Source organism: Xenopus laevis, chromosome 8L (assembly GCF_017654675.1).
Source record: "Xenopus laevis strain J_2021 chromosome 8L, Xenopus_laevis_v10.1, whole genome shotgun sequence".
Lineage (NCBI taxonomy): Eukaryota > Metazoa > Chordata > Amphibia > Anura > Pipidae > Xenopus > Xenopus laevis.
In genome coordinates, this window is record NC_054385.1 from 106521444 (window position 1) to 106536731 (window position 15288).

Consider the following 15288-nt stretch of genomic DNA (forward strand, 5'->3'; position numbering starts at 1 on the left):
CATTAATATGCCTATGATATGCGTAAAAACACAAATACTGTACACACAAAGCATAATAGTGTGTTCTAGTGAATCTTTATGGAGAAATAAGGTGAAGGTGGAGCCTTTGTTTTAATAAATAGAGTACCCTTCACTGCGGAGGATTTTCTCGCTCCAGTGCTAATGACGAGTCCCTCTCATCATTTAGTGCCTAGGGATTTGCCAACCCACCACTCTGCGGAGGACGTTGAACGTGACTCATCTTCTTCCCTGAAGGGGTTAAAATGAAATTAAAATGAAAAAAAAAGCACTAATAACTATGTCTCTGTATCTTAGCCATGAAGGTACATGTGAATCAAATGACATTACACTTGGAAGAAAGCATCTCTATCAGGCTGGGGGCTATAAAGTGCCTTGGAGGGTTGCATCTGGTCCTACCGGATCCTGCTTGGACAACTGTACTGGTAGAGCAAAATAATAATAATAATAATATGTCAGGACCAGCTGAAATGCAGATTCACCCTTGCATTGTGCTTCTGTAGGGTTTAGCAGAAAGGAAACTGGTACAGGCAAAAATGAGTCAGGCGCATTTGCTCAGAAATGTACCGGTACTCCCAACAACCCTGGGTCTTTCTCCTAACAACCCCCCCCCCCCGAAACATCTGAATTTATAATCCAACAAGATGAACAGATGTAAAAAGTTGTAATTCAATGATTATGTTGCTATCTTTGTCTCTTTTTGAGGAATTAGGTATTGCACTCGTGGGAAGTCACATTTTATGCCTTGTTGGGATAATGAATATTATGGTAATATGCAGAGAATGTGAATTTTGGGAAGCTGGGGGGGGGGGAGGTGGGAAGAAGGCAGTAAGCAGGTCCCTTGTGTATGGTAATAAATAGGAAGTAAATTTGTCATTATAACCTGAATCGGAGTGTGCTGGGGGGGGGGGTGATCTAGGCTCCAGATTTAATTAAATCCTTTTTTAATATTCAGACATCTAAACTGCATAATTCCCCTGTACTGCAAAACGGAGAGCAATATTAAGACAAACAGTCAGCATGGATTACTAAACGTCTGTGAGAGGAGAGTCAATACTCGCAGGCTGCACAGGCAAAGATACTGGGAGCAATGGGAAATGGGTTAACTCCTCCACAGCCAGATAGATAGATAGCTGCAGGCAAGAGAGTGATTACCCCATACATATTCTTCTGCCTGGGCTATATTGTCCCTGTTTGCATCATGTACTGTACATTAGGGTCTGTTTGTCTCAACCACTAGTTTCTGTAGCTACTGGCAGGGACATAGCTAAAGGCTCATTGGTCTAGCATCAGACTCAATCTCCTAGGGCCCACTAGAGACCTGACAGTTTGGGCCCACTCTTACAGCAATTATATATATAGATGGTGTAGGGTTTTGTGTAGGAAATAAAATATGCTGATGGAAATGTTTCATATGTTGGAGCCCAGTTTTTTCACATGATAAAAAGTGAGAAGTTTTTTTGAACTGAATTGCATTGATTGAATCTCGTCCATGAGTTTTCACATGATAAACTTTTTTCTCATTGAACTGAATCTGGCCCATTGTTGGAGCTCCCAGTAGCCTTAAACAGCATTTTCAGTTTCTTGAACTTTGATTAATACTACTATATAATTGATTTTTTTTTTTACCATTAATTGAGTAGAGAGATATAGGGGTATATTTATCAAAGAGTGAAGTTAATAGTGAAGTTCCGCCACTAGAGTGAAATTCCGCCACTCTCCATTCATTTCTATGGGATTTTTATAGGCGTATTTATCAAAGGGTGAACTTTCACTTCACCCATTGATAAATACGCCTTTCAAAATCCCATAGAAATGAATGGAGAGCTGCGGAATTTCACTCTAGTGGCGGAACTTCACTCTTTGATAAATTTACCCCATAGAACCCACCTACTGAAATATAAATGTGTTTCACCTTACTGGAAGAAGAGAAGGTTCTTAGGCTCTACTTGATGGAAGAATATGAAGATGAAAAAGTGGCTTTAAAGTAGGGATGCACCAAATCCAGGATTCACTACAGGATTTGGCCTTTTTCAGCAGGATCTGGAATCAGCTATAATCCTTCTGGGCAGCCGAACTGAATCCTAATTTGCATATGCAAATTAGTGGTGGGTGGGAAATTGTGTGACTTTTTGTCACAAAACAAGGATTTAAAAAATGTTTTCCCCTTCCCACCCCTAATTTGCATATGCAAATTCAGATTCGGTTCGGCCAAATCTGTTGCGACTGATTAGGTGGTTCGGCCGAATCCAAAATAGTGAATTCGGTGCGTCCCTACCTTAAAGGAGAAGAAAAGTCATTTGCCACTTAGGGTGCCAAAAGTTAGGCATCCCCAAGTGATCGCATTTACTTACCTGACACTCCAGGCTGGTGCTCCTATCAGCAGAAAACTGCACCGGCCCGGGATTCTTCCATCGAGCACCACGGAGCGATTGTCTTCTGGCTTCTCCTTTCTTCTCGCAGCTGAGCATGCGCAGTACAGAGAAAAGTCAAACTTTAACATGTGTCTGCCCTGGGAAATTTGAAGGGTGAAGAAGCAGGAAGAGGATCACTCCGCGGTGCTCACTGGTATAACCCCAGGCCGGTGCTACTATCAGCAGAAAATGACTGAATAGGGTGTCAGGTAAGTAAATACAATCACTTGGGGGATGCCTAACATTTGGCACCCTTTTTGGATGCCTAACATCACACACCTGGGAGATGCACATGTAACAAAATCATGCGACGGTGCCAACAGGGTGAAGCAAGTGAACACAGCTTGGATTTTGGCCAGGTGGCATAGTAATTTGCTTTAGTTTGGGCACCGTGATGAATGCTATCTCTTCCTTCCATCCGGCATCTTTCTAACTGAGTGTATTGAAGAACATAAATCTCTCCTCCCCTATATAATACTCATGCCATACATATCTCTCCCTATCTCTTGGCCAGGCACAGTTTAATTTCTCTTCCTAAGAACTATAGCTATACATATCTCTATCCGCATCTATAGACAGCCAGAGTTCAGGAATACATCAATCTTTCTTTCTCCTAATATGAAGATACCAGTGATATGTAAGCACAAATCCAAGCTGCGCCAACACATAGGGCTGTATTTATAAAGCGCTGAAAACATTTTTTTTTTTGCTTAAAAGTGGTGTAAAATACAGGCAATTTGAGTTTTTGTATGTACAATATAGTGTTAGGTCTCAGGATTCCACCATAATTGTGGACACCAGTAACATGTACAAATATGGGATCCGTTATCCAGAAACCCATTATCTAGAAAGCTCCGAATTACGGGAAGGCCATCGCCCATAGACTCCATTTTAATCAAATAATTTACATTTTTAAAATTGATTTACTTTTTCTCTGTACTAATAAAACAGTACCTTGTACTAAGAAGAAAATGAGCCTTATTGAAGGCAAAACAATCCTATTGGGTTAATTTAATGTTTAAATTATGTATTAGTAGTAGGGGAAAAGAAGGGGGGCGGAACCCCAGGTCTCAAGCATTCTGGATAACAGGTTCCATACCTGTACTGCAACTTTTAGTGCCTGCTTGCTTGGCATAATTAGGCTGGAATTCTATTATAAGGCCATTGTATCCCGCAGAAGGTTATCAGTGCAAACGTAACAAATGGAAAAAACGAATATGGATTTCACATAATGTCAGCAAATTCATGGCCATGCATTGCCGCAGCCTCATCTCTCACTGCAATACAGGCATTATAGTTATTTACCAGAAATCCTAAAATCCATAGTGTCAGTAAATATAATGGATATACACAAATCTTGCTGCCCAATACTCTTGCTGATTCCCGGGTGCCCTTTTTGCCTAGCAGAGCCAACTCCTAGATGTCGTGGATACATACCCTTGCTGTTTCTGCCTATAAAGCTATGATTGGAGAAAGGGGGTGGAGCTGACTGTCATCAGGTCTTAAATCCCCCTGTCACAGACAAGTCCCCTCATATGTCACTGTCCATCCTAAGTGAGGAATGGCTGCTGCCATGCTCTGACATCCCATGATGCCTTTCCTCTGACACCAACTTCCACCCTTCTTGGATATAAATCATCTTTCAACAAGAGGTTTCTAATGAAACTGCGCTTCTGAAATATGTATGTTTCCTTCTGGTCCCATTCCAACTCCTTCCCACTGACATCTCTTCTAAGGAGGAGGAGATGCTGGCTCACATTTAAGAAACTAGCCTGAGAAGTAGAGCCGAGATGCTAAAAATCTCAGCGTCAGGGCCATGTAACCTTGGGATGTTATTTGTGCAGCATCAAGTAGACGAAAGGCCTGTGTACTCCTGTATCCTCCCCTAACCACGGGTGTGACTAGTAGTTACAGGATCCATAGTAAAATCAATTTAGGACTTTTCACAAAATTTGACATTAACATATACTGACACTGCTTATCAGTCAGTGTCATACTGATCCCCTATACCTTCTTGACCACTCAGCAGATACAAGGTTGATTTCCTCTGTATTTACACCCAGTGGTTTAACTTTGGGGTCCCGGGCCCCCTCTGCACATAATTGTGTGTGACCAGCGATCCCCCTGCAGCAGATACTCATGGCTCACCTTTGCTCCTCCACCACACATACTCGCGAGTTACCAATGGTCTTGATAATGCGCATAAGCAGACTTCCTGTACCCCCCTCAGATGTGGGGTCTCCATCCTCGGTAGTTACGCCACTGTTTACACCTTTTCTTTGCATCTTCTGATTGGCAGTAGAGATGGGTGAATTTGTCCCGTTTCGGCAAATGTCGCTGACGCCCATTAAAGTCTATGGGCGTCAAAAAGTTGTCGCGCCGCAAAATTTTTTTGACACACGTCTTTTTATTTTGACGCACAACGCCATACAAGTCTATGGGCGTCGTTTTTTCGGCGAAACAAGGCGAAAAAATTCACCCATCCCTAATTGGCAGACTTGTGACATGGAGCTAAACCTTTCCTTTCTGTATGGCCTCTGGAACTTGCCATTTTAAACCTAACAGTCCCAAAGTATAGCATCAGGGCCATCTGAGGGATGGGAACAGTGTTACTCAGCATTATAATGATGTTTTTTCTAATTATAGAACATCCTTGGTTTTTTTTAAATCTGAAACTGTGGGATGAACACAACAGTTTGAGGTCAGGGCACCCATTTAACATGACTATGGTTTACTTATATACTTATAAGTATATATAGATACTGTATATACCAGCTCCTCAAGACAAGTTCTAAAGGACAAAGCCTCACTCATTGGGGGGTTGCCAGTTTATGTGCCACCCCAAAATGCTAATCGCTTCTCTCTTACCACAGGCTGGCATTATTCTTATTTCACTGGCCTGCGGTAGTTTTCAGAATTGCAGGCTGACTGCCATCTTTCCCCACCCTCCAAGGTTTACCCTGTGCAGTATAGAAACTTTCTGAATATATCTGTATTGTGCATGTTGGGGGCAACAGGTATTTAATTAAAGTCACTTCAGGGGGACTAACACATTGGAAGCCCCTATGAGATTTTTTGACCTTCAATTCCTGGGATTCCTTGTGTCGATGAGTCCTATCCTTGGCGCCTATGCTGCCATATTGGCTTCAGCATTGCTACTGCTGGCTATACAAGTTAGTACCTGCCATACCACATTAAGCACAACAGTGGTCAGCCCCCAGAAGATTTTTTATTTTTTTTTATATTGAAGGCATGAAACCTCATCTCTCTCTCCACTTACATGCACGCTTGTGTTCCCACTCAATATGCATATTTTCTAATTGGCATATTGAGGAAAGCTGCATGTGTATGTTTATAAGTGTGTACGGTACGTGCCAGGATGAAAATATGCAAAAATTGCTGGTATAAGTAAGCAAATGTGAGAAAATGCAAATAGTGCTTGTACTGAGTGAGGATGAGACTAATCAGATCTCAATATGGAGCTCAAAGCCAGGCCAGGGGTACAGTATAAAGAGCCAGGACCACTATTCCTTGCAGCGTTGCTGTTGTGCGTCTGTAGAAAAGGTTGGCTCTGATGGTACAGATTTTAGTAATGCTATAAAAAGGGAATATGTTTTAAATGTCGGGTAGCAAGAGTCACATTGATATGCTGCTAGATTGGAAAATAACGTTATCAAGGAAACTAGGAAACAATCCACATATATTTATGTGCAAATTATTATAAGAGCAACTCTAAACCTCAATTATGAATTCTTTTAAGCCTGTATCTTTTCCCGGCCAAAATTTATCCATATAAAGAAGGGGGTCCAAAATCTATATAAAAACCACGCTGTCATTTAAAACTTTGGTCTAAATCCATTTAATAATTAATAACATCCTATATTTATGACTATTTAAGAAGGATGTATAATCCTCTGTTTATATAGTATTGATATGTTACATAGAGCTTTACATAGATTATATATTATTCACATCGGTCCCTGCTCCAGTGGAGCTTACAATCTGAAATGCCCATTACATTCATACACACATACACATGGGTCACTTTCATCAGGAGCCAATGAACCTGCCTCTATGGGTATGGAGGGCAACAGGAGCCACCATTAGTGATGAGCGGAATTTTCCCCCCCAGTTTCGCCGTGAAAATGACGCCCATAGATTCTAATGGGTGAAAAAATTTGTTGCTCATCAAAAAATTTTTGTGCGTCAAAAACATTTTTGCAGCCCATAGACTTCAATGCATTTCAGCGAATTTTCAGGCGAAACGAGGCAGATTCGCCCATCACTAGCCACCATGCTATACTGTGCTATACAGTGTTGGCAGTGTAAAATGCCACACAACATCTGCCATGCAGATTTAACTGAATCACCTTTTCTACATTATACATTTTTGCTTCCTTATCTTTCTGTTACTTTTTCTTACACATGACACACATTTTATCATTGTGATTATTATTTACATGTTTATGGAGACGCTTTTATGGGAAAGTGGAAGCCGGAGGGTATCAATCTGGCTAAACAGAGGAGTACAAATTTTTATGCAATGTGACTTTCTTTACAAATCTCATGGCTTGGACACTGTTAATATATATGGGAGCAAATTCACTAACCTCCGAAAATTCGCCAGCGACGGCTTCGCTCACAGTGCAACACTTCGCCAGGTGTTGATTCGCCAGGACAACGCTAATTCACTAAGATCCGAAGTTGCATCCAAGGCACTGAACGCTGGCAAAGTTGCACTGGCAAAGTTGCAATATAGTCGCCTAATTTGCATACGGCGGGAAGTTAAAGTTGAATGGACGTATATGTTGCAGCAAATACATTACATTAAACAAGCCCAGGGAACCTTAATAAAACAAAATAGAGTTGTTATATTGCCCTACACATGAGCCCAGTGTATAGTTTATGTGAAGTAAATGAAGGGGGGAAGCTGGTTACCCCAAAAAAAATGTACGCTCTTTTTCAGTCCTATCACCCTGAAAAAGTTTTTTGGTACTGAGGTCTGAGGTGGCGAAGGCAAGTCTGGCGCAAGAGGTAACGTTCAGGAAAATCCACATCTTAGTGAATTTGCGTAGTTACGTCCGTTCGCACAAATTTGCCAGGCGTTAGGGAGCGAAGTACTGTTACAGTCTATCTCCTTCGCTAGCAAAGTTACGCCGGCGACTGTTAGTAAATCGCCGAAGTACCGCTGGCAAATTTTTTTTTTTTTAGTAAATTTTCCCTATAGGCTCCACAGTATTTTGCACATAAATAGTTCAAACAGGGATCCCTACTTAAACTTACTGGCTAATTCCTTAACCCAACTTAATCATCAAGTCATTCTGAGCTCATATTAGTCCTTCTCAACTCAATTCTTGTTTGATGAACCACCAAAAAAAACTTTGGATTGGGATGAATCCTGAACTACATCCGGGAAACAGAGCATCCCTCATCCCTCCTCTTGCTTCTCCTTCCCTTCAAGTTAGATAGCCTCAGGGATATTCCGAGTTATCCCTTCGTTGGTTTCCTGGCAACAGACGGCTCCATCTGCCTGCCATTGAACTGTGCACTTGTTACATGGGCTGTGGGGTTTCTCCTCCCCCATTAATTGTATTATTTATTAGATTTTGTTACTGTTCAAAAGAGATGATTATATGTCAGGTGGTATAGTTGCATCAAGGATGCACAAATACTCATTAAGGATATTCAGAATTAGCCATGGAGGCACTGGCAGGGATAACAAGGGACGCATCTATCTTGCATCTATCTTGCAGCAGGGAAAGGTAGAGGGTAGTGCTGCCATTTTCTTTAATTGCTGGCACTGCCAAGCTTTATAAAGGGACAGTTTGGAAAGTCCAGAAATGCTTTCGAAATGGAGGAACCTCAGAGTTAAAGGCTGGCACTGCCATCCTAAGGGAGCAATGCAAGTGAGGTGCTGGCATTGGTAACATTAGTGCAACTGACTGGCACAAGAAATACTTTCAGTATCAGTAAAAACCAAAATGCTTGTTATGTCACTATAAGAGATGGGACTAAAATGACAAAAGTCCCATTACTGCTGTATGAAGGCTTGTCGTGCTATATGAAGCTATAAAACCGAATATAAAGGCAGTCGTCATGCCCTCTGTCATTCTGCTGATTGCCAGCTCACTCTGCTCTCCGCACATCTAAATCCCCGCCAGTGTCAGTGACCTCCATAGAAAACCAATTCCCAACTCTTTTCCAGCAGGAAAAAAAAGGGCTCAGGAATTCATGCAAATCACATTAATTCTGGCATCTCCCCTGTGAGCCAGCTATAAACTGCAGCCTAATTAAATATATTTTAACGACGTGAGTAATTTTTGCCACAGGGTGGATTCGGGGGGAAATTTAATATGAAATCACAAAAGCTGTTCCCAGCGTTGATTCTGTAAATTAATAACTAAGAGCCGAATTGAGAAAGCTGCAGAGGGAATAGCAGGAGCTGGAGAGAAGGCATTGTGCAGGCCTGTCACTCTACCCCAAGAATAAACTTCCCGCACCACTCTCTAACAGCTTAATCACTGCACCCTAAACTTGCTTTGTTGTGACACATTAGAAAGAGTTCAGACACTGCATCATCACCTTTGCACCCTAATGCACCCCAGCCTTTCTTTGTAACACTGCACCCTAAGCTTTCTGTTATTCACTCTAGCCTTGCAACCGTCTGCCCCCAAGCCTTTCTTTATAGCACCCCTCATCTTTTCCATTGCACCCTAGCCTTACTGTATTGCACCTACTTGCACACTAGCCTTTGGCTCTAGCACTTCAGTGCAAGACACTGTTGTCTAATAACTAGGTTTGGCACACTACTTTCTTATGTTTTAGAATGAAACTTTTTTTAATATAATACTAAATAACCTTCTGCAGGCATAATTCTTGATCATCATCATCATCATTCTCTAAATTAGAAAGAACAGACTCACTTTTCTTATCCTTTAACCATTTTCCTCAACAGGTGGAACTGACGGGAAGCAGTATGTTTGACTATGTGCACCCAGGGGACCACGTAGAGATGGCAGAGCAGCTTGGCATGAAACTTCCCCCTGGGCGAGGGCTTCTATCCCAGAGTGCCAATGATGATGGAGCCAGTTCAGCATCCTCATCTTCGCAGTCAGAGACCCCTGAGCCGGGTGAGTAAAAGATACATAGAGCTTATTGTTAAGGCATTACCAGTAGCAAAGGCAATCACAGGACCTACAACTACTGTAAATATTCCAAAATGCCTTAAAGCCCATCAGGAGTTAGGTGGGTTGAAACGGTGATGACTTTTTCCAGGTCTTTTAATGTTTGATATATGGTCATATAAAGTGTGTAAAGGTTGGTTTTAGGATTAGGTAGTGGTGTGTTGAGGTTGTCCCAATGGAGAATATGGACAGAGCAGATGCAGATTGTAGAGATGCCCAAAAGGATCTACAGAACTTTATGGTCTCTGAAGTTTGTCTAGTTATCTACATAATATAGCCACCAGATTCTTGTAGAATATTTTGTTCTTTTATAGTCAACTACAGTGACCAGCCAGAATCACAAAACCATTCAATGCTGCCGGGAAATGGCAGCCTCTCAATTTGTGTCATTGTCCTGAGTCTAGCAGAGCCACCCAATGGATGGGAAAATAGCAAGATGGCAGACTTCTAAATTGGGAATGAGAATTAGGGAGAAGAGGAAGCCTAGAAATGTTTTGTCCAGTGTTACATTATACAGTACATAGAAATAACATTTTGTTACCACTCCTTGAGCATCAGGGGCTGAAACAGTTGTATTGAATAAATCCTTTCACTTTCCATGTGCATTCCCTAAGCAGACACCAAGCTACTCGTGATTCCCCCGGAAGGCAGTAATGGAAGGGGGGGGGTCCGTCTGCATCTCCGTGCTCCCCCTCTTTTCCATTGTACTCCAACGATAATTCAAGCATTAGGGGAAAATCCATTTATAAATTAAACAAAATGACTTGATATCCATCGTTCCCCAGTTCATCACGCTGTTCAAACAGCCACGAGATTGGCGTCTTGTCCCCGGCCTTCCGAGAGCCTTAGTAATTAGATCTGTGACGGATTTATCCTTTACTGATTGAAGCTTTAAATTAATTGAAGTTCCACGTTTGTGGTTTTGTGTTTTTTTTTTTTAACACGCCAAGTTTTTCAGCCCCAGCTCATTCTCTCCGGCAGTGTCTCCAGGGGAATGCTGGGAATGTTTTTTTCCCTCTTGTTCTCTATGTATTTCAGCACAAAAGAGACAGGGTTTTGGAACTCAGAGGGTATTGTGACCGACTGTTTATTTAGCTATTTACACCCCTTTCAAACCAATAGTACTCAGGACATCATTCTTTTTCAATCTTTCTTCGAACGTTGGTTTTATCATATTTTTTTTTTGAATAACATGGCCTGTGAAAATAATTAGCATCCATAATATCATCTCTTGTGTGTTGGCTGTTCACATTTTACCACTGGCCTTCAGTGGAGCTCATTTACTAACATAGGAGTAGATTTGCATTTGTAGGAGCTAGGAATGCACCCATTATATAAAAAAAACCAAATTGCGTTAATTGTGAACAAAAAGTTGTTACATTCAGTTCTCCAGATTTTTCATGTCACATGACTTTAAGGTTCTGGGTTTAGTTTGTCTGAACACTTGGGAATCAACTGAAAAAGTGCTAGGAATCAGCCAAATCCCGAACTGAGTCCTGGATTCAGTGCATCCCTAGTAAGAGCCCATATAAGGCAGTAATTAGCTGAAATATCAAATCAAATGAAAATGTTTTGCATTTAAGACTTTATCATAGTGATGGGCGAATTTATTCGCCAGGCGCGAATTCGAGGCGAATTTGCGCGATTCGCCGCCAGCAAATAAATTCGTGAAAAGGCCGAAAATATTCGCCGCCGTCAAAAAAAATTTCCGCCAAAACGGGCGCTGGTGTCAAATACGAGACGCCGGCGCCGTTTTGCGAATTTCGCGGGAAATTCGCGAATTTACAGAAAGAAGTGTAAGGACAAAAAGGGGCCCAAAAGATTTATAATTCAGCCTGAACTGCAAAGCGCACTGTTGGTGGGTGCAAGGGAGCTCTGTCCTTATCACATGCTATTGGGTAGGCGGTAACTAAGTACAGGGCCCCACTGTGGCCATTCCTGTTTGAAATGGCATAGATACTGTACTGTATATCCTAGAAAGTATTAGCTAGAAAGTAAAGGGGATTTTGAGATCTGAAATGCCTTCCGGTTGAGTTGTTATTAAGACGATTTGATTCCCTGTGTGTATATTCCATTGGGGTTTAAGATTTAGTGCATTGGTTTTTGGATATACTGGATTGTTCCCACGGTGGAAAAAGGAATCATAAGGAGCTTTTGAGTCCATGAGAGTGTGGTAGAAACCGCAGTAGCTGGATTGCTATAGCCATTGCCATGAACAAAGACACAAGTCCATTGAGTTCAGTTTTTCTATGTATTGATCCAGATGAAGGCAAGCAAAACCCTTAACAGGCCAACTGCCAATTGAACCTCACAGGGGAAAAAATCATTTGTTATCAATTACTACTGATTATTAATTTGATTTGATTTTTTTGTCTCTATAAAGCCACCCACTATAACTATCTGCTTGCTTATATAGCTTATGTATAGCGTATGTACACAATTTCACATTTATGCACACTGAACCATGACTGTCATTCTCCATCATGTCTAAGCCTCTAGAGCAAATATCAATCAATTATTCCACATCATGTCAATTGAGGCAACCTGCTTTCTATGCCATCTACAGTGTCATTAATAAAGAGATTAAAAAGTACTGGGCCAAGCACTGCCCCTTACATTACCCTGCATACAACTCTGGCTAAATATGAATATGCCCCATTGCATTCTTAATACCAGAGCTGCATTCTCAATACCAGACCATGCATAAATGCTGGGACCCAACCATAGAGAAAAAAAATAAAATCAGAGGTCTCTAACCTATGACCTCCCAGCTATTATTGTTGTAATATACCCATTGCCCCTAACAGCCTCTGCTTGGTACACCATGTTATACAGTAGGTAGTATATATGAGTACCCTATCTATCTGCCTGAAATTGTAAGCCCAAGGCAAATTCCCTCTCTGCCAGAAGCAGCAATGCTGGTTGCCCAGACCCAGTTCAGCCTTATGCAATGGTTTGACCTTACTGCAGTCAAACAATAGAATGTACTACTGGGTGGGGTCTTGTTTAGCTAATGGCTGCAAGCCTGTTATACAGTTTCTTACAAATTGTGCGATATTGAAATCTCTGGTAGGTTTTAGGGCCACCCTGGGGCTGATATTGTACTGATTTGGTGGAAAATGGACAATTTCCCTAACAATATTGCCCAGCTGGTGCTCTTTTTGTACCCGTCTACTAATTGTATAAACATGTGTAGCTGCTGGGAATAGATGGAATCCCTCTTCTGTCGATAAATACAGTCACGCTCATGCTGGTGTATGTGAAGAAAAGCAAAGGAAGATGGCTAATCTGGGAGAATAAAAGTAAAAGAATAGAACAGACATATACCCTCGCGTCAGTCCACCATTCTCCCACCATGACAGACAGTAGAAGAAGATAAGCTGAGAAGTGTTCAACTTGTAGAATGTTATCAGTAAGTGCAGGAAAACCATCTTTATGATAATACACCACATAGGGTAACAGATTCTGTTCTACACTCCTTTGCTGTTCCAACCTTTTTTTTGTCTGTTCCCGTATTTATTTTAAAAAATGTTCTTTTGAATTTCAAAAAAATAATATAAGCAAGCATAGAGGAACGTTGGTAGCGGTTACAAGGGAAAGAAGGAAGGAAGGAGGGAGAGAAGTTAAAGAAGGGGAAACAGAATAGGAGGTAAAGAAGAAGAATAGAGAAGAGAAATGTTATTGTATAATAGTTGTTTCCAGTGGGGTTGCGCCCCTAGAGGAGCCTGGATAAATGACTGTGAGGAGGAAAGATCATTTAGAATAAGATCTGTAAGGGTGTCTTTTAATATATCCCTATACGTGTTTTGTGTTGAGGCAGGGCCGAGTGTTGGACCTCAGCAGCAGGGCTTGAACCAAACACAAATTTCAGAAACCCACTAGTGAAAGTTAAATAATTCACAGTTGACATGTCCTGTTTGCTTCTCCATTTGCCCCCATACTCTTTTATACTTACTGAGGCAATGCTTAATGAATTTTCAGTAAGTGGGAATATGCAGCTGTTTCCATGCGTGCGGACCAGGAACCCTGATGCAAGTCCGTCTGTCCAGTAACTTGATAGCAAATAGTCGGGAAGAAAGTCACTTTTACTATTTCATAAAGTCATTTGGGCCCCTGGGTATCTTTAAATTAATTTGACTTTATGCTTAATAAACTGGAGTCACTTAGACTTGTTGGAAGATAGGAACTTGTGAAAAAAAGAATGTGAGAATCAAATAAGAACAGGTGCCAAGGGTGTCCTAATAATGCTCATGTGAGATTTATTCCAGAGAGTTTGACAACTGGGCCCTGTGGCCTTTTATTTTCCACTTCTCCATCTGTAGAAGTTGATCAAGTGTGGAACCTTCAACTGGAGAGACACATTCAGCCATTGTGACGTGGCTGCAGGTTGAATGTAGCAGAACAAGAGGGTACCCCTATTTAAGGGGCTCCTCTCTACATGAAATATCTTCTTAAAGTGGCTACCTGTTTCCTCTTTTTGACATTCATATATATCTATCTTTCTAATACCCTCCTCAAACTTCCTCATTGTCTCTCTGTCTTCCTTATACCTCTAGCCTTCTATGTTTTCTTGTTTCTCTTCTCTCCTTCTCTCCTCTCCCCTCTTCTGCCCTGTCCCTCGCAAGCATTCTCCTCTCTCCTCCTCTCGCAGTCTTGCAGGCTGTTCTCTCGTGGCTCGCTAGCAATTCAATTACAGAGGCGAGAGATAGCGAGTCTCTGGCGGAGAGAGGGCCCCGGCTGACAAGAAATATGACAGCCTACTTACAGGGTGTTTATGCAATTAAACTCACCCTCACCATACCTGCTGAATGATAAATGCTTGGGTCTGTGGGTAGAGCAGTGTGTTTGCTTGTGAGGGTACAAGCATATACACGGGTGTGTGTCTAAAATAGCAAGGCTCTGCTTCTGGAATTGTATGCATAGAAGCAGGGAAAGCTTCACCAATGCATTTAATTGCTTTTAGCTTTGTGTTTATTAACTTAATGTTGGCCACCGTCTGAGTTGAGGTGTTCTAAGCTTGGATAAGTTGGCAATAAATGGTCTACCTCTGTCAATCTACATATATTTATGTTCAGAAAGTTGATCAAAAAGCCCATCTGGAAAAACTTGTTCTGTGAAGAGAATATTCAGGGGACAATCTTTGGCAGTGGGATGTTGGGTGTTCCAGTTCCCATTCTTTGACTTTGGGATGTTTTCTTGGCTTAAGACCCTTCCAACCTGGAGCCAAAGTCTCATCAGACACATAGTCCACTACACTGGACCAGTCATAATACTATGTGATTTACAGGATTTTGTATTATAATAGGGTGTTCTCCTACCAAGGTTTGAATATTTAAATGAAGATCACAATCTAGGGGGGTTCCTATTGGAATCATTGTCCAACTTTCATTCACACATACAACAAGTCCATGACTGTTTCCCAATCAATTTCAAAAATTACTTTACAAAATCATCATATATCTGTTTTAGACCAGGACCAATAGTGTTTTTATGTGTTCTGTTAGATCAATGTGAAGCTATATTTAATGTAAATAAAACCTTCTTTTATAGAAAAGCTTGAGGCAAAACTGATCTTCTGCACTCCCACTGTTTTCCACGTGCTATATTACCCAACCTTTTTTACTCGTGAGCAGCATTCAGTTGCAAAAAAGAATGGAGTGCAACACAAGCAT

At 41.4% G+C, this 15288-nt stretch overlaps 1 protein-coding gene across 5 annotated transcripts in view; it reads left to right on the forward strand.

Moving 5' to 3' along the window:
• npas3.L (neuronal PAS domain protein 3 L homeolog) overlaps positions 1–15288 on the forward strand; it is a 295122-nt gene that overhangs the window by 240063 nt on the left and 39771 nt on the right. For all 5 annotated transcript variants that reach the window (XM_018231199.2, XM_041573347.1, XM_041573346.1 and 2 more), the window contains one exon: positions 9388–9562. In XM_018231199.2, the coding sequence (XP_018086688.2) occupies positions 9388–9562 (175 nt within the window). The remainder of the gene's footprint in view (positions 1–9387; positions 9563–15288) is intronic.